The 14656-nt window shown below is 36.9% G+C and overlaps 1 protein-coding gene across 3 annotated transcripts in view; it reads left to right on the top strand.

Moving 5' to 3' along the window:
• Positions 1-345: 345 nt before the first annotated feature.
• Positions 346-14656, top strand: part of SLC36A4 (solute carrier family 36 member 4) — a 55154-nt gene continuing 40843 nt past the window's right edge. The window contains exons 1-3 of one of the 3 annotated variants that reach the window (XM_063671325.1): positions 346-571; positions 12809-12932; positions 14102-14192. In XM_063671325.1, coding sequence (XP_063527395.1) covers positions 517-571; positions 12809-12932; positions 14102-14192 — 270 coding nt within the window. In that variant the 5' untranslated portion in view covers positions 346-516. Of the gene's footprint in view, positions 572-12808; positions 12933-14101; positions 14193-14656 lie in introns of those variants that run through there. The other 2 variants (XM_054439294.2, XM_054439295.2) reach the window with 2 other exon arrangements.

Genomic DNA, 14656 nt, shown 5'->3' with positions numbered 1-14656 from the left:
TAAGTGTCTCCTGTAACTCTAACTATAGAAACAGGGAGACGAATAACCAGAGTAGTCAGAACCTCAGCATGGGTAGGGGACAAATCCCGTCCTTCTTCGCATTCTCCAAGGTGACTTACAGAACGCTAACGCCTTGCATACGGACAGGCGCCCCAAATTTAAGTTCGCGGTCATCTTTAAAACCCCCAGGGAGCTATGTGCCCGGGTCTCGGCCAGCTCTAAGGTCCCACCCTCGCTGATCTCAGGTTACCCAACCCTCCTCTCGGGTTACCCAACCCGGCCTCGCAGCAGTCCTCGGGTCTTCGGCCCCTCCCGCCCTTCGCCGGCAGTGCCCGCCGAGCCGGGCTGTCCCACTGCGCATGCTCCTCGCCGCGCGGTTGGGGATCGCCGGGGCAGGGAGGCGGGCATCAGGCGCGGGTCCCTCCGGGCAGGGGAGGTAGGCCTGGGCCTGACGCCGGCCACGCAGCGGCGGGAGAGTGAGCACCCGGGCGGCGGCGTCCTGGAGACCCGCGAGAGATGGAAGCGGCGGCGACGCCGGCGGCGGCCGGGGCGGCGAGGCGCCAGGAGCTAGGTCGGTGTTGTGCGTGGGCAGGGACCCGGGGCTGACGTGGGCGGGGGTCTGTGCGGGGGTCGGGTGCGCCCACACGTCCAGGGGCTCCGCGCTTGGCCACGGCCGGGAGGAGGCTGACCCTGCCCCACGCCCCACGCCCGTCCGCATCTGGGTTCCACGGGGAAAGACGTGGGGCCGAGTGGGCGGCGGTGTGTGTGTGGGTGTGTGTGTGTGTGTATGTGTGTGTATGTATGTATGTGTGAAGGCTCTTGAGGTTGTGGGACTAGCACGGGTTCTAATTTAAACCCAGCAAACAAACCTCCCCAGGACGTTTGGAATGAGTTGAGGCCTGATTGCTGACTGACCCCGTGGTCAGCATCCGCAAAGGAACCGGTTATCTGACCCCGAGAACTTGGTCAGACGAAGCCCAGGCCTGAATAGGGCGTTGAAATATGTGTGTGTGTGTTTCCGCGCGCGCGCGTGTGGGTGAGTGTGTGTGTTGAGTGGGGCGGGGCCCTGTGGGTACGCGTCAAAGACGCGAGAGCCTGCGCCGCGACTCACGGTTTTTTCCCCAATGATGCTTTAAGGAAGTTATCATTGTTCTGCTTTTCAAATGCTGCAGCCCCATTCGGAATCTCCAGATGAATCCTCATTTTACTCCTTGTTATCCCAGAGTTTCGAACAGGTCGTGCTGACCAGAATGAACAGGAGATACCTGTAGCTTGCTCACTTGGCAAAGTTTGTTTGTTTTTTGCTGCTTTCTTCCCATCTTGTTTCTTGGCGACAGGGCGAGTTTGTTTACGGTTTCCCGCTGTCCAAAATAAAAAAGTAAGGATCAGGGTGGTAAAATGCTCGCTCTCCCAGTTATATGTACTGTACTTGGGAGTGTTTTTCATTCGATGCTGATTAAATGTAATTAAAAAATTAAATCTAAATGGAATCTTCAAGAAAACCGTTGAACTTTAAAAAATACCGTATTATAAGTAACTGATAGGTTGTTATTCCTCTAATAGCCTGCAGGGCACTTTGCAATGGAATTTTTTTCAGGCCGTAATAATGGTAGAAACAATAAACTTAACATTTTATTGCGTGCTTACTGTGTGCAAACAGTGTGCTAAGTGCTTTACCTATACGTTGTCTTTAATCCTCACAGCAAGTGAGATAGGTGCTATCATGATCTCCATATTATAGATATAGTAATTTTAAGCTTATTAATGGCAGAACCTAAATGTGAACTCAGGTTTCATTCATTAATAACCTGTCTTAGTGAAGATATGGAGAAATGGGTATTCTCATGCATTGCTGGCAGGAAAGGGATAATATATTTATCCTTAAAAATGTACATATCGGCCGGGCGGGGTTGCTCACGCCTGTAATCCCAGCACTTTGGGAGACCGAGGCGGGCGGATCACAAGGTCAGGAGATGGAGACCATCCTGGCTAACACGGTGAAACCCCGTCTCTACTGAAAACACAACAAATTAGCCGGGCGTGGTGGCGGGCGCCTGTAGTCCCACCTACTCGGGTGGCTGAGGCAGGAGAATGGCGTGAACCCTGGAGGCGGAGCTTGCCGTGAGCCGAGATCGTGCCACTGCACTCCAGCCTGGGCAACAGAGCGAGACTCTGTCTCAAAAAAAAAAAAAAAAAAAAAAATGTAGTTATCGTTTGACCCAGCAATTCTCCTTCTGAATATTTCCCAAGGAAACCAAGGAAATAAGTAATGTAACCAATACTTATATCAAGAAGTTTTCATTATAGTATATAGAGAAAAGCTGTTAACTATCTAAAGTACAATGAAAGGAAATTGGTTAAATTGTGGTATAGTTTTATACTGCCTACCATTAAAAGTGATATGGAAAGATGTTCAGCATGTACATTTTCTTTAACTGAAAAAAAGTTTCAAATTATTTCAGTTTTTTAAAGTTTTATATTTTCATTAATTCAACACATATTCATTGAGCTTCCCCTAGGCACTTGAGATACATCGTGAGCAAAACAGATAAAAATTCCTGTTCTTATGGAGCTTATATTTAGTAATGGGAAGCAGAGAGTAAGCAGTAAAGACAATAACCAGTTAATTATATAGTATGTTAGGTGAAAAGTGCTATGGAAAACAAGAGCAGGGTAAGGGAAATCAGGAATGAGGGTGGGGGCTAGGCAGTTTACAGTATTTTATAAAATGGTTGGGATGGGCGTTATTGAAAAGGTACCATTTGAGTAAAGACTTGGAAGAGGTAAGGAAATTAGCCAAATGAATATCTGGGGAACGACTACTCCAGGCAGAAAGAGTAACTAAAGGAATAGCAAGGAGGCCAAAGTGGCTGAAACAGAGTGATGGAGGTGGCGATGAGGCCAAATTATGTAGGGTCTTGTAGGTAATGTAACTGTGACTTTTACCCTGAGGAAAGGGGGGACCAATGCAGGGTTTGAACAGAGGAGTTTCATGATCTGCCTTGTTTTAAAAGGATTGCATTGACTGCCATGTGACGAATAAACTGTAAGGGGGCAAAAGTAAAAGCAGGAGAATATTTCAGTAATTCAGGAAAGATATGGGTGTCCTTCAGAGCAGTATGGTAGTGGCAGTGGAAGTGAATAGACATAGTTAGCCTCTAGGTATATTTTGAAAGAACCAGTGTGGTTTCCTGACAGAATGGATGAGGGTTAGAGAGTAAAACGGAGGAGACATGGAAGACTCCAGGGACCTGAGTATCTAGAAGAATGAAATTGTTATTAACTGGGATATTATGGTGATTTTGTAATATACCTACAGGGTCTTTGATGTTTTTCTCTTAAGTAGGAGAAACTTAATTTCCTTCCCTTCAAGTGGGGGCTGGACTTAGTAACTTGTGTCTAATGAATAGATTATGGTAGAAGTGATGATGTATGACTTCAATACTAGATAATAAAGTGCATTGTGCCTTCCTCCTTGCCTTCTCTTTTTGAATCACTCACTTGAAGGGAAGCAAGCTGTCATGTTGCGAGGAGACTCAAGCAGCCCTAAGGAAAGCTCCATGTTGCACAAAACTGAGGGCTCCTGACAATAGCCGTAAATTGTTATACAGCAATAGATAACTAATACAAATGGGTAAAGTTGCAGGAATAGCAGGGCTTGCTGGTGAAGACCAGTTCAGTTTGGGGCATGTTAAGTTTGAGATGTCCATTAGATACCAAAGTGCACATGTCAAGTAGGCAATTGGATTTTATGTCTAGCATTAGTGAACGGTCTGGTCTGGAAATATAAATTTGGATGTTATCAGCATATAGATAGTATTTAAAGCTAGGAGACAGAATGAGAACATAATGAGAGTTGTTTGTGTGTATGTGTGTGTGCCTGTGAACATGTACTCTAAAATGTTAACAGTAGTAATTTGTGGGTAATAAAGTAATTTTTAATTTCAAAAATGTTGTTTATATATTTTCTGATTTTCTACAATGACCAAGTGTTATTTAATTTAAAAAAAGAATTTCCAGAAATGGGTATTTATGTAGAAAGCACGGGTAGAGATGTTAAGATACAGGTTCTCATAAGGTATGTAAATAGCTTAAGGTCTGCACTGTATTTCATATCCCATAAGGGACCTCTGGAAAGTTTCTTGCTGTGTATATTTCTTCCACCTCAGAAATGAACAAAATAGTAATGGTTCTTATTTTATATCTAAAGAGTACTTTATAGATTCAGGTGACAATATTATGTTATTTTAAAAAAATGAAACTATTTCTACTTTCTTTTAGTTTTTCTATTGCCAAAATACAAGTGATTTTTAAATTTTATTATAAAAGTAATGCAAGTTTGCTACAACTACTTTTTTGTTTTGTTTTTTTTTTTTGCATTTTCCAGAGAAGGAAAAGCACACTAATGATCCAATTGTCCATCTATATTCTGGTAAACTTGTTCACATTTTGATATATTTACTTCTCCCTATTTCTACTTAATTTTTAAAAACATGATTGTAATCATATTGCAGATATTCAGCTTTTTCCCACTCAGCATATGATACACTTTTCCCTGTTTTACTCAGACCTCACAACCATAATTTAATGTCAGTGAAATACTTCATAAAGTGACTGTGCCTTAGTTAATTTAGTAATTTCCTGATTGCCGTATGTTTAGGTTGTTTCCCAATTTTCAACATCAGTAATGTTTTAATGAACATTCTTGTGCAAAATCCTCTTCTGCATACACTAGCTTGCCAGAAGTAGAATTACTAGGTGAAAGACATAAACATTTTTAAGACTTTAATACATAGGATATTGCTAAATTAATGTGATTTTAGAACATTCTGTCTACAACTTGAAATTTGTATTGGTTTTAGGCTTGAAAATTGAGATTCAAACAATTTTCTTGGCAAATAAGAGAGCATACAAGCGCTGCCTAATTTAAGAATGTTCCATTTGTATGCACCATTAATGTATCCCTATGGTGTACTATGTAATACACCTAACATCAGATATATGGTGTATAATAAATGTTGTATAATATTGAATCAAGCTAGTGTTTCTTATTTATATATAATTTCTCCACTCATAAATAGGTAGCACACCCTATTCCTTAATAGTGTTTTAGTTTATAAGGCATCATTAATTTTTACAATAATAATCACAGCATTTTCCAGAGCTGCCCAATTTAGTACTTAGCCAAAAATTACAGCAAAACATTGGGCGAAAATAATAGACATTATGTGTAATGTAAATTGGGTTCTATAATCTTTAATTCCTTTGGGGTGTCAGTTTTTATTTCATATATTCTTAACTCTGTTTACTATGTTGAGTTGTTAAGTGTTTATCTCTCTCACTAATCTCTATTTCCTTCTGGCAGATATAACATGTTTTGCCCATCTTTGCATACTCAATCTTACAGCACAGTTTATAGGTCATAAATGCTCAGAAGTATTAATTATTATCAAATTATTTCGAATTTTTCTCAAAGATTGGCATTTAAAAATCCCATACAGCTTAATATGCTTCTAATATATGGAGGAAGACAAAAAAAGTGTTTATTGATTACTTATTTATGTGCCAGGGTCTAGGCTGTATGCTTCGTATACAATTTTCATTCTTCATATTCTATCTATGTAACATATATGTAATGTATATAATAACTTCATATACATTATCATTTGTGATGACATCACAAAACTCCTATGTAATAGAAGTTATTATTTTCATTGTACATATGAGAAAATAGGCCCAGAGGAATCTGGTTAAAATGTAAATCAGATGATATCACTCCAAGGCCCAAAACTCTCTAGTGCTGTGCTGTTCGGTACAATAGCCATTAGTTATATGGTTATTGAGCACTTGAAATGTGGTGTGTTCAAACTGAAATATGCTGTAAGTGTAAAGTACATGCTGCATTTCAAAGACTTAGTATGAAGAATAGAATCTAAAATATCTTAATTTTTTACTGTTGATTACATGTTGAAATGATATTTTAGATAATCAAGTTAAATAAAATATTAAAATTAACTTCACCTGTTCCTTTTTTCTTTGTAAAAAAGTTACTAGAAAAATTTATATTTGTGTAATGTAAATTTACATTTATATTACATTGCATTCCTACTGGAAGGCACTGCTCTAGTGGCTTTTCATGTCATGTAGAATGGTGTACGTAGAATGGTGTGCAGTCTGCCTTCTGTCACCTCTGATCTGATCTCGTCCCCTACTCCTCCCCCGCACTCATTCCTCTCTGGCTACCCTGCCCTCCTTGTTCCTTAAGCACAACAGACTCCCATCCTGAGGGCCTTTGCCTGTGTTCCTGCTGCCTAGATTACTCTCCCTCCCACAGGATATCCATGCTGCTCACTCCTGCTCCTTCTTCAGAACTTCTTTGAAATGCCACTTTCTCAGTGAGGCCTCCTTTGGCTGTCTATCCAAAGTTAGAGGCTCTCTGTCTCAATCCTTGTGTTTCTCCTTAGCACTTAACACTATCCAACTTATCTCTGTTTTACTTATTATCTTATTGTCTCTTTCCTTCACTAGAATTTGAGTTCCATGAAGGCAGGATTTTTTTTTTGAGTTTTAGTAATTATTCTCAGCATCTAATGGTGTTTAACATATGTTAGGGCCTCATTACTATTTGTGAAATTGAATAGGAAACCACTGTAACCTATTTAATTGAATACATTCAGTTATGAGGCAGAGAGCTTTTGTGTTGAGGGACTATTGTTAGTGGATATTAGTGAGGATGACATTCTATTAATAGGGGTTTTTGAGAAGGGCCAGAAACCAGTAAATTTTGTGAGAAGGGCTTATTCCTCTTTGCATCAGCTTCCATAATGTGTTCGCCTATAATGCTGTTGTGCATAAAAGCCATCATAGTCTTTGACATCCTTTTCACTAGCAAACTAAAAGGTAAGCCATGGGAGTCTATTGTGCCAGGAAAAACAACTCCTGGTAACCACTTTCATATATATGTCTTTCAGGGAATTCCACAGGCAGTTCCCAGAGAGAGTATGAATGCTAATTCTTTACTGCATACCTCACTGCTTTTCATCTGACATCACAGTGTGAAATAACCAAGGGGAGGATATGGTGGTAGTGATGGGTGCTGTCTTTCTTGAATCTGAGCCAGAAACCTTCCATAGGAAAGGGATGTAATTCTCGACAACACTGATTAGAAAACTTATCAAGCTTTCCAGCTTAATCTTCTGCCATATACATTTACCTTCAGTTTCAGTGACATTAAACCAACCTAAAGTTTCTCAAGCACGCAATTGTATTCAAGCCTGGAATGCCCCACTCAGCCTTGTGACCAATGCCAGGGCTAAAAGCTCTCCTAAAAAATTAGAGTTAAGTGTAAGGAAATCATATTATTGAATTTTTTATAGTGTATACCTAAATTGGAAACAAAAATACAATTTAGCATGTTATATATAGTATTACCTGGAGCTTCTAAAAGTTATAAATGACTAGTTGACTCTATTTATTAATCTAATGTTCAGAGATCTAGGTATATATAGGCTCTTACCATTTAAAGTTGCAACTTCTTGGATTCTAAGTATTTCCTAGATATTTCTAGTTAGGTGTCTTTCAATTTACTGTTTAGATTCAAGAGCTGTTTTATATCATTCAAGTTGATATGCTCAGTCTTAAAACCTGATTGCTTTACCTTTTCTTAGTTTACTTAGTTTAACAGATACACATTTTTTAGTATGTAGTTTTACCTGTCTATGTAGACTAAAACTGGAGGGAAAGTCTTAGAGATTTTTCAGATGCAGTTAGAAAAATGTATTTACTGGGAGGCGGAGGTTGCAGTGAGCCAAGACCACGCCATTGCACTCCAGCCTGGGTGACAGAATGAGACTCTGTCTCAAAAAAATAAAAGAAAAATGTATTTAAGTGCATAGTTAGAACTTAGCTAATAACATCATATTGCATGGTTCTTTAATGGTAGAATCAAAATAGTAAATAAATATGTACTTCTTAAATTCCTAACACTATTAAGAAGTATTTTTATCTCAAATTATTTAAACTTCAAAAAATTAACTTACTTTAATCTCATTATAAGAGAGTTAGAGGAGTTTCCTGGAATAATTCAATAAAAAAATTTTTTGTGGGCCCATAATTGTACGTATTTGTGGAGTATATAAGATATTTTGATATAAGCATACCATATGTAATGATCAAATCAGGATAATTGGGATATCCATTATCTCAAATATTTATCCTTTTTTTGTGTGTGTTGGGAACATTTCAAATCCATTTCTCTAGTTATTTCGAAATACATAACAAATTATTGTTAACTACAGTTGCCGTATTGTGCTACAGAACATTAGATCTTATTCCTCCTACCTATCTGTGTTTTTTGTACCCAGGAATAATTAAATTTTTGTTAAGGTTTTAAACGTGAAGGATGAGATGAATTTAAAGCAAATATATATATGAAAAGCTATTTTTTCACAGTAAGTCATGTTTAATATTTTCTAGACAATATAACATTGAAAATTAATGACTTTAAGAAGTAAGGAAAAGTGTAATAACAGGGATCACACTGTTGAACAAAGTTAAATAAATATGATAGCTGCTAAACAATGTGAGTTTGTTCAGAGTGACGGAGGTCCCAACTAATTTTTACTTAGGATTCTGAACATTGTAATACTATTTTTAAAAACTTAATTCTGTGAATTACAAAACTAGTATTTATAGGTAATTTTAACAATTCTAGATTTCCAGGTTTATTTAAAAATGATATTAAAAATAAACTCTTCAATAATGCCATTACAAATAAACTTATTTAGAGTTCATATTGTTGTTAAAGATATGAAAAAACTTACCATTTTCCATATTTTCCTTACTGCTGTGATCTCTTGGGCAGTGTGCTTTAAATAACAGATTGTTCAGTTTTTGAAATATTGGTAGTGATAACTATCTTTATTGAGGACAGATAGTGTGCTTAGTACAGCACAGAACATACTGCACACTCCCTGACAGAAAGAAATCAGGAAGGTCAAATAACTGATAATTTGGATAAGCAAAATGAATAAAAGCAAATGAACTCTAGTCAGCAAGGGCAGTGGAGTACATTTAGGAATAAAAATATTAACATATTGGTGGTTGAAACTGAAGTTCATACAACTAATGATGATGGTTGTTATGGATTAAATAGTCCCCCCACCCCTCAATTTATACGTTGTCATAGCCTTGCATACCTCAGGATGTGACCTTATTTAGAAATAGGGTCATTGTAGCTGTAATTAGTTAAGATGAGACCATGGCCAGGAGCAGTGGCTGATGCCTGTAATCCCAGCACTTTGGGAGGCTGAGGCAGATGGATCACCTGAGGTTAGGAGTTCGAGACCAGCATGACCAACATGGTGAAACCCTGTCTCTACTAAAAATACAGAAATTGGCTGGGCATGGTGGTGCACGCCTGTTATCCCAGCTACTCTGGAGGCTGAGGCAGGAGAATTGCTTGAACTTGAGGGGGGCGGAGGTTGCAGTGAGCCAAGATCGTGCCATTGTACTCCAGCCTGGTCAACAAGAGCAAAACTCCGTCTAAAAAAAAAAAAAGATGAGGCTGTGCTGGAGTAGGGAGGGTCCCTAATCCAATATGACTGGTGTCCTTATAAAAAGGGGAAATTTAAACACAGACATGATTACAGAGAGAATGTCATGTGAACTTGAAGATGACTGTCCATAAACCAAGGAGAGAGGCCTGCCTGGAACAGAGCTTTCCCTCCCAGCCTTTAGAAGGAACCAACCCTCCCAACACTTTTTCAGACTAATAGCCTCTAGAACTTCGAGGCAATAAATTCTCTTGTAGTACTTGATTATGAGAGCCCTAGGAAACTAATGTGATAGTTTTACAAGAGTACCAATTTATTTTGTATAGAGTATAACAGAAAAGGATATAGGGTTTATCCAAACAGAAGGTGAACATAATTAATAAATTTCTAGAGTAAATGTGAGATAGTAGATATCCCAGTAGACCTAATACTGGGGAAACAATTTTTACTGTGTATAGTTCTAGACTGTGCCACCTTTGAAACTGGAAAACAAGAAACAAGGAAATCCTACAAAACAATGTATGGAGAATGTCCTAAAGATTAAAGGGTTAGAAAAACCAGCCAAAAGAAAAGTTGGGAACTTTGAATTGTAGAAAATCCTCATCATTTTTGACTTCAGGAATTTGGAACTGATAATTCTGTGAATTTTACTCTACACATAGTAGTTATGTTATTAGAAGAAGAATATGTAAATAATTTTATAGACTGTTTTCAAGCATCTTCCAGTATCTTAAGGCATCACTTTACTCTTATGAAGGATGAATACGCTGAATTCCAGTTGGCACTGGGCTAATGGAGGCTGCTAAAATCCTAATCTCTCAACACATCCTCCCCTAAAACCTGTGAATTCAACTTGAAGCACAAGTAAACCATTCATGAAATTACTCTTTAGCATTGCTAGGAGATCAAGGATACCATGAACCTCAAATTATCTATAAGTATAAAAACAGAAAATTTCTGTTGCTGCTACAAGCATGGAGAGTGGGGGAGGGGAGTCTTTAGTATTTCGTTGGAAAAGAAGAACAGGGAGCAGGAAACTGGATCAAGCACTATGAAAATCTCCTTCAGAAAAAGAAAGTCTAATTTAAACTGTTAAACGTCTAAACAGAGGTCAGGTCTAGAAGTTAGTAATTCATAGCACTGAGTACAGGAATGTGAATTTGAGCAGGACTGAAGGGGGCAGCCTTGACAAAACATTGCTTCTGGAGATGGGAGATAAATAGAGCAGTGGAGATGCCCCTCAGATGGCAAGGGAGGGAAAGAACAAAGTAATGGGGAAAATTGATGGTCCTGCAGAAATGAAAGAGAACTAGAAGACATGCCAGCTGCTTTTGCTCACCCCTAACAGCTCAACATTGTCTATGAAATAAACTGAACTTCACTATAGTGACAGAGGGAACACTCTTGAACTAGGATTCCTGTGTATGAAATGCTTAGAAATAGGAAAAATCACAAATAAGAAATAAATTACAAGATGTAAGGGAGAATGTATTGAAATGAAAATTTAATGTGTCACTTAAGATAGATATGAATGAGAATGAGGTAAAGACAGACATCAGAAGGGTCAGAGATACAAAGTGGTTGAATGTAAGACAGGCAAAGAAGACCCAATATGCATGTAATTGAAATATCTAAAGAAGAAGTATTTGAACCAAATACATATTTAAAGCTATTATCCAAGAAAACTTTATAGTAGAAATAAGAAAAAACTTAAATCAACATATCAAAAGGGGCCCACTGTGTTCCTGGGAAAACTGACTTAGCATGATCAACCCCAAGACATGTAGTAAAGTTACTAGACTTTAAAGACAAAGAAAATACCTTCAGGAACTCTAGGAAAAAGAACAAGTTACTTAATGGCAGATAAAATTAGTCTGCCATCAGACTTCTCAAAAGTAGCATATAAAAGCAAGGCAAAAGTGGAACAGCATTTTCAAGAAACTCAAGGAATGAAAGTGTGAACCAAGGATTTTATATCTAGTTGTTCTTCAAGTATCCAGGCTATAAAGAAAAACAGTTTGAAACATGTAAAAACTCAGGGAATACTGTGCCCATGAGACCGTCCTGAGGAATCATTAGAGCAGTGGTTCTCAAAGTGTGGTCCCCAGACCAGCAACATCAGCAGCACTGGGGAACTTGTTAGAAATGCATATTTTCAGGCCTACCCCGGACTTACTGAGTGAGAAACTTTGGGATGGAGTCCATTATTGTGTGTTTTAGCAAGCCCTGCAGGCCATTCTGATGCATACCTTTTAAGAAGATGAACTTTTTCCAGCCAAGGGATGATTGAGGAAACTTTGGCAGAGAACTGATAGTGAATATTGATATTGATTGTAGATAACAGGTCTAAGAAATGAGTAGAGACATAATTTGAAGGACAGTATGAAAAACATCATATGTATTGTCAAAGTAGAAAGAACACAACTAAACATGAGAAAATAAGGAACAGAGACAGGAAAAACTAGAATTAAATTATTAATTGTTATATAGGTAATAGAAGTCAGAGAGTACCACTTAAAACAGTCAAACAAGATAGTAAAAAATTAAGTAAGAAAAAAAGATGATTAAAGGCATCTTAAAAAATATAATGGCAAAGAAACCACTAGAACAACTCAATTAAATGCAATATATAATCCTGGATGGAGGAAAAAATTGCTAAGAGGAATTTATTGTTATAACTGATGAAAGTGGAATATGGAATGTAGATTAAATAGAGTATTGCATCAATATTAACCTGAATTTGATAATATGAATATTTAAGAGAATATCCTTGTTCTCAGGAAATACACACTGATAAAGTGGTAAAGGGCAAATTTTGATACTGAAATTTTAAATATTGGAATCACTTTGTAATTTTCATCAAGTGTTTAAAAACATGATTACTATTTACCTGTACAGTATGATTTGAAGCTAAGCAGAGATGAAAATATATTTGATCATTTCTTTACATTTCTCATGGTGTAATTCTATGATCATTTACTATAAACCTCTTGTGGATAAAGCAGAAAAAGTTTTGCATTGAATACTTAAGCTTTCACCTTGCACTGCATATTCCGAACAGAATATCCAGCAAATAAATTTAGTTGTTTCTTTTTAAATGTACTAAAACTCAGGGTATTAGTATGAACTAACTTAGGATGGAAATAGTAAAGATGAGTACAAATGGTGTTTCCTAATATTTTAAAATTCATTTATACCAGCTTTATCCAACTTTTTTAAGCAATAGTGAAGTACTTTGTTTTTCTTTTTTAAAGATATGGATGTAATGAGGCCCTTGATAAATGAGCAGAATTTTGATGGGACATCAGATGAAGAACATGAGCAAGAGCTTCTGCCTGTTCAGAAGCATTACCAACTTGATGAACAAGAGGGCATTTCGTAAGTGTTATGGTTTATAAGTCTCCTTTTCTTTTAATTCAGTATGTATTTTGTAATCTTCTTCTACAGGCAAGACATTCTATTACATTACAAGATACAAATATAAGGCATAGTCTCCACCTTCAATGAGTTTATAGTCTATTTGGGAAAGAAATGCATTTAAATCACAGAGCAGTGTATAGGAATTACTGCAGTGATGATGCATAACAAATGCTAGGGATCTTGAAAGAAGGGAGATCTGATTAAGTGGAACAGGAATGTTAAGAGAAGCGATGTCTGAAATTATCAGGAGGTAGTACATGCTTCTTTATACTGAAACAAAGTCATGGAGGTAGGAAAGCATTGTAACTTTTTAAAACCTTTTTTGACATTTTGTCATCATTAGTAGATTTGAGTAACTTCTCATTCTAATAATAGTTTAATGGTTCAGCAAAGTAATATGCAATTGATCAGAAAAGAAGAATATAAACTGAAAAAATATTTAGGTAAACACTTTCGTTTCATAAGTTTAAACATTTTCCTCTTCATTTTTGTTTCAACTTATTTCTTCCTGATGAAGATACTTCCTTCAGATGCCTCTGGAAACTACTCTTAGGTCAAATCCCTTACAGAATTCATAGTATCTAAAAATTAATTCGTGTTTATCTTACCTGTTGATGCATATAGTTTTAAAACTTGTATTTTTTAAAAATTAACTTCTTAGGTTGACAATCGTAGATCAAATGTGTTTAGTATCATGGTTACATAGGTAGTGTCAATACATTGCTGTGTTACCATCCAAATACTCAACATTGTTTTGAAAATCATAGCAGCAAAATATCTTATGAGAAAATTACTTTTTTAAAAAAATTTATTGCTTTACTGTGTACAAAACCACACTGTAAAGAGGATGCCTTTAGTCTTTTTTAATTTAATTTTTTAGTATCTTGTTTGGGGATATTTCACTTAACTATCTCATTTAATATCCACAATAACTCTTGTTATTCCACTTTTAAATAGCAAATATAGGACTTGAACCAAGTATGACTTCTGGCCCAGTGGTGGGATGGAAATGTTATTTGGTTCCTTGCCTAGATTAATTTTCAGTTCCCTTCTAGTACTATAACCATGATCATGTTATAATAGATTTTGTTCTAAAATATTTAAGTCTTACAACTTTTACGTTTCAGATTTGTACAAACTCTTATGCACCTTCTTAAAGGAAATATTGGAACTGGCCTTTTAGGACTTCCATTGGCAATAAAAAATGCAGGCATAGTGGTAAGACTTATCTTTGTAATTACCAGTTAAGATGCAGTTATCAGTCTCATTTATAGCAACCTAATATCTGGCCTAGTCAAATATAACCTTGTAAGGTGACATTTAGATGATCATTTAGATGTTGTCTGATAAAATTGTGTCAACTGTGATAATGATATTTAACAAAAAATACTAATTACTTTATTCATTTCTACTTCATTACTTATTTGTAATATTTAGCCAAAAAAAGCCACAAACCTAAAACAGTCTTTGATTTTTTCAGGTATAGTTATATCTTATTATTATTTTGGATTTTCAGGAATTGAATTTAGCAGTGTAATCACAGCAACAAATATATTTATAGAGCAGATTATTGGTAATGTGACACTGTATAGTTTTTTAGAGTCAAATATACAGTTTTCAGAATTTAAATAACAGTTAAGAAAAGTTGGCCAGGTACGGTGGCCCACGCCTGTAATCCCAGC

This window comes from Pongo pygmaeus, chromosome 9 (genome assembly GCF_028885625.2).
Source record: "Pongo pygmaeus isolate AG05252 chromosome 9, NHGRI_mPonPyg2-v2.0_pri, whole genome shotgun sequence".
In the NCBI taxonomy this organism is placed as follows: domain Eukaryota; kingdom Metazoa; phylum Chordata; class Mammalia; order Primates; family Hominidae; genus Pongo; species Pongo pygmaeus.
Note: the sequence above shows the minus strand (reverse complement) of the source record. Positions and strands in the feature narration are given on the sequence as shown.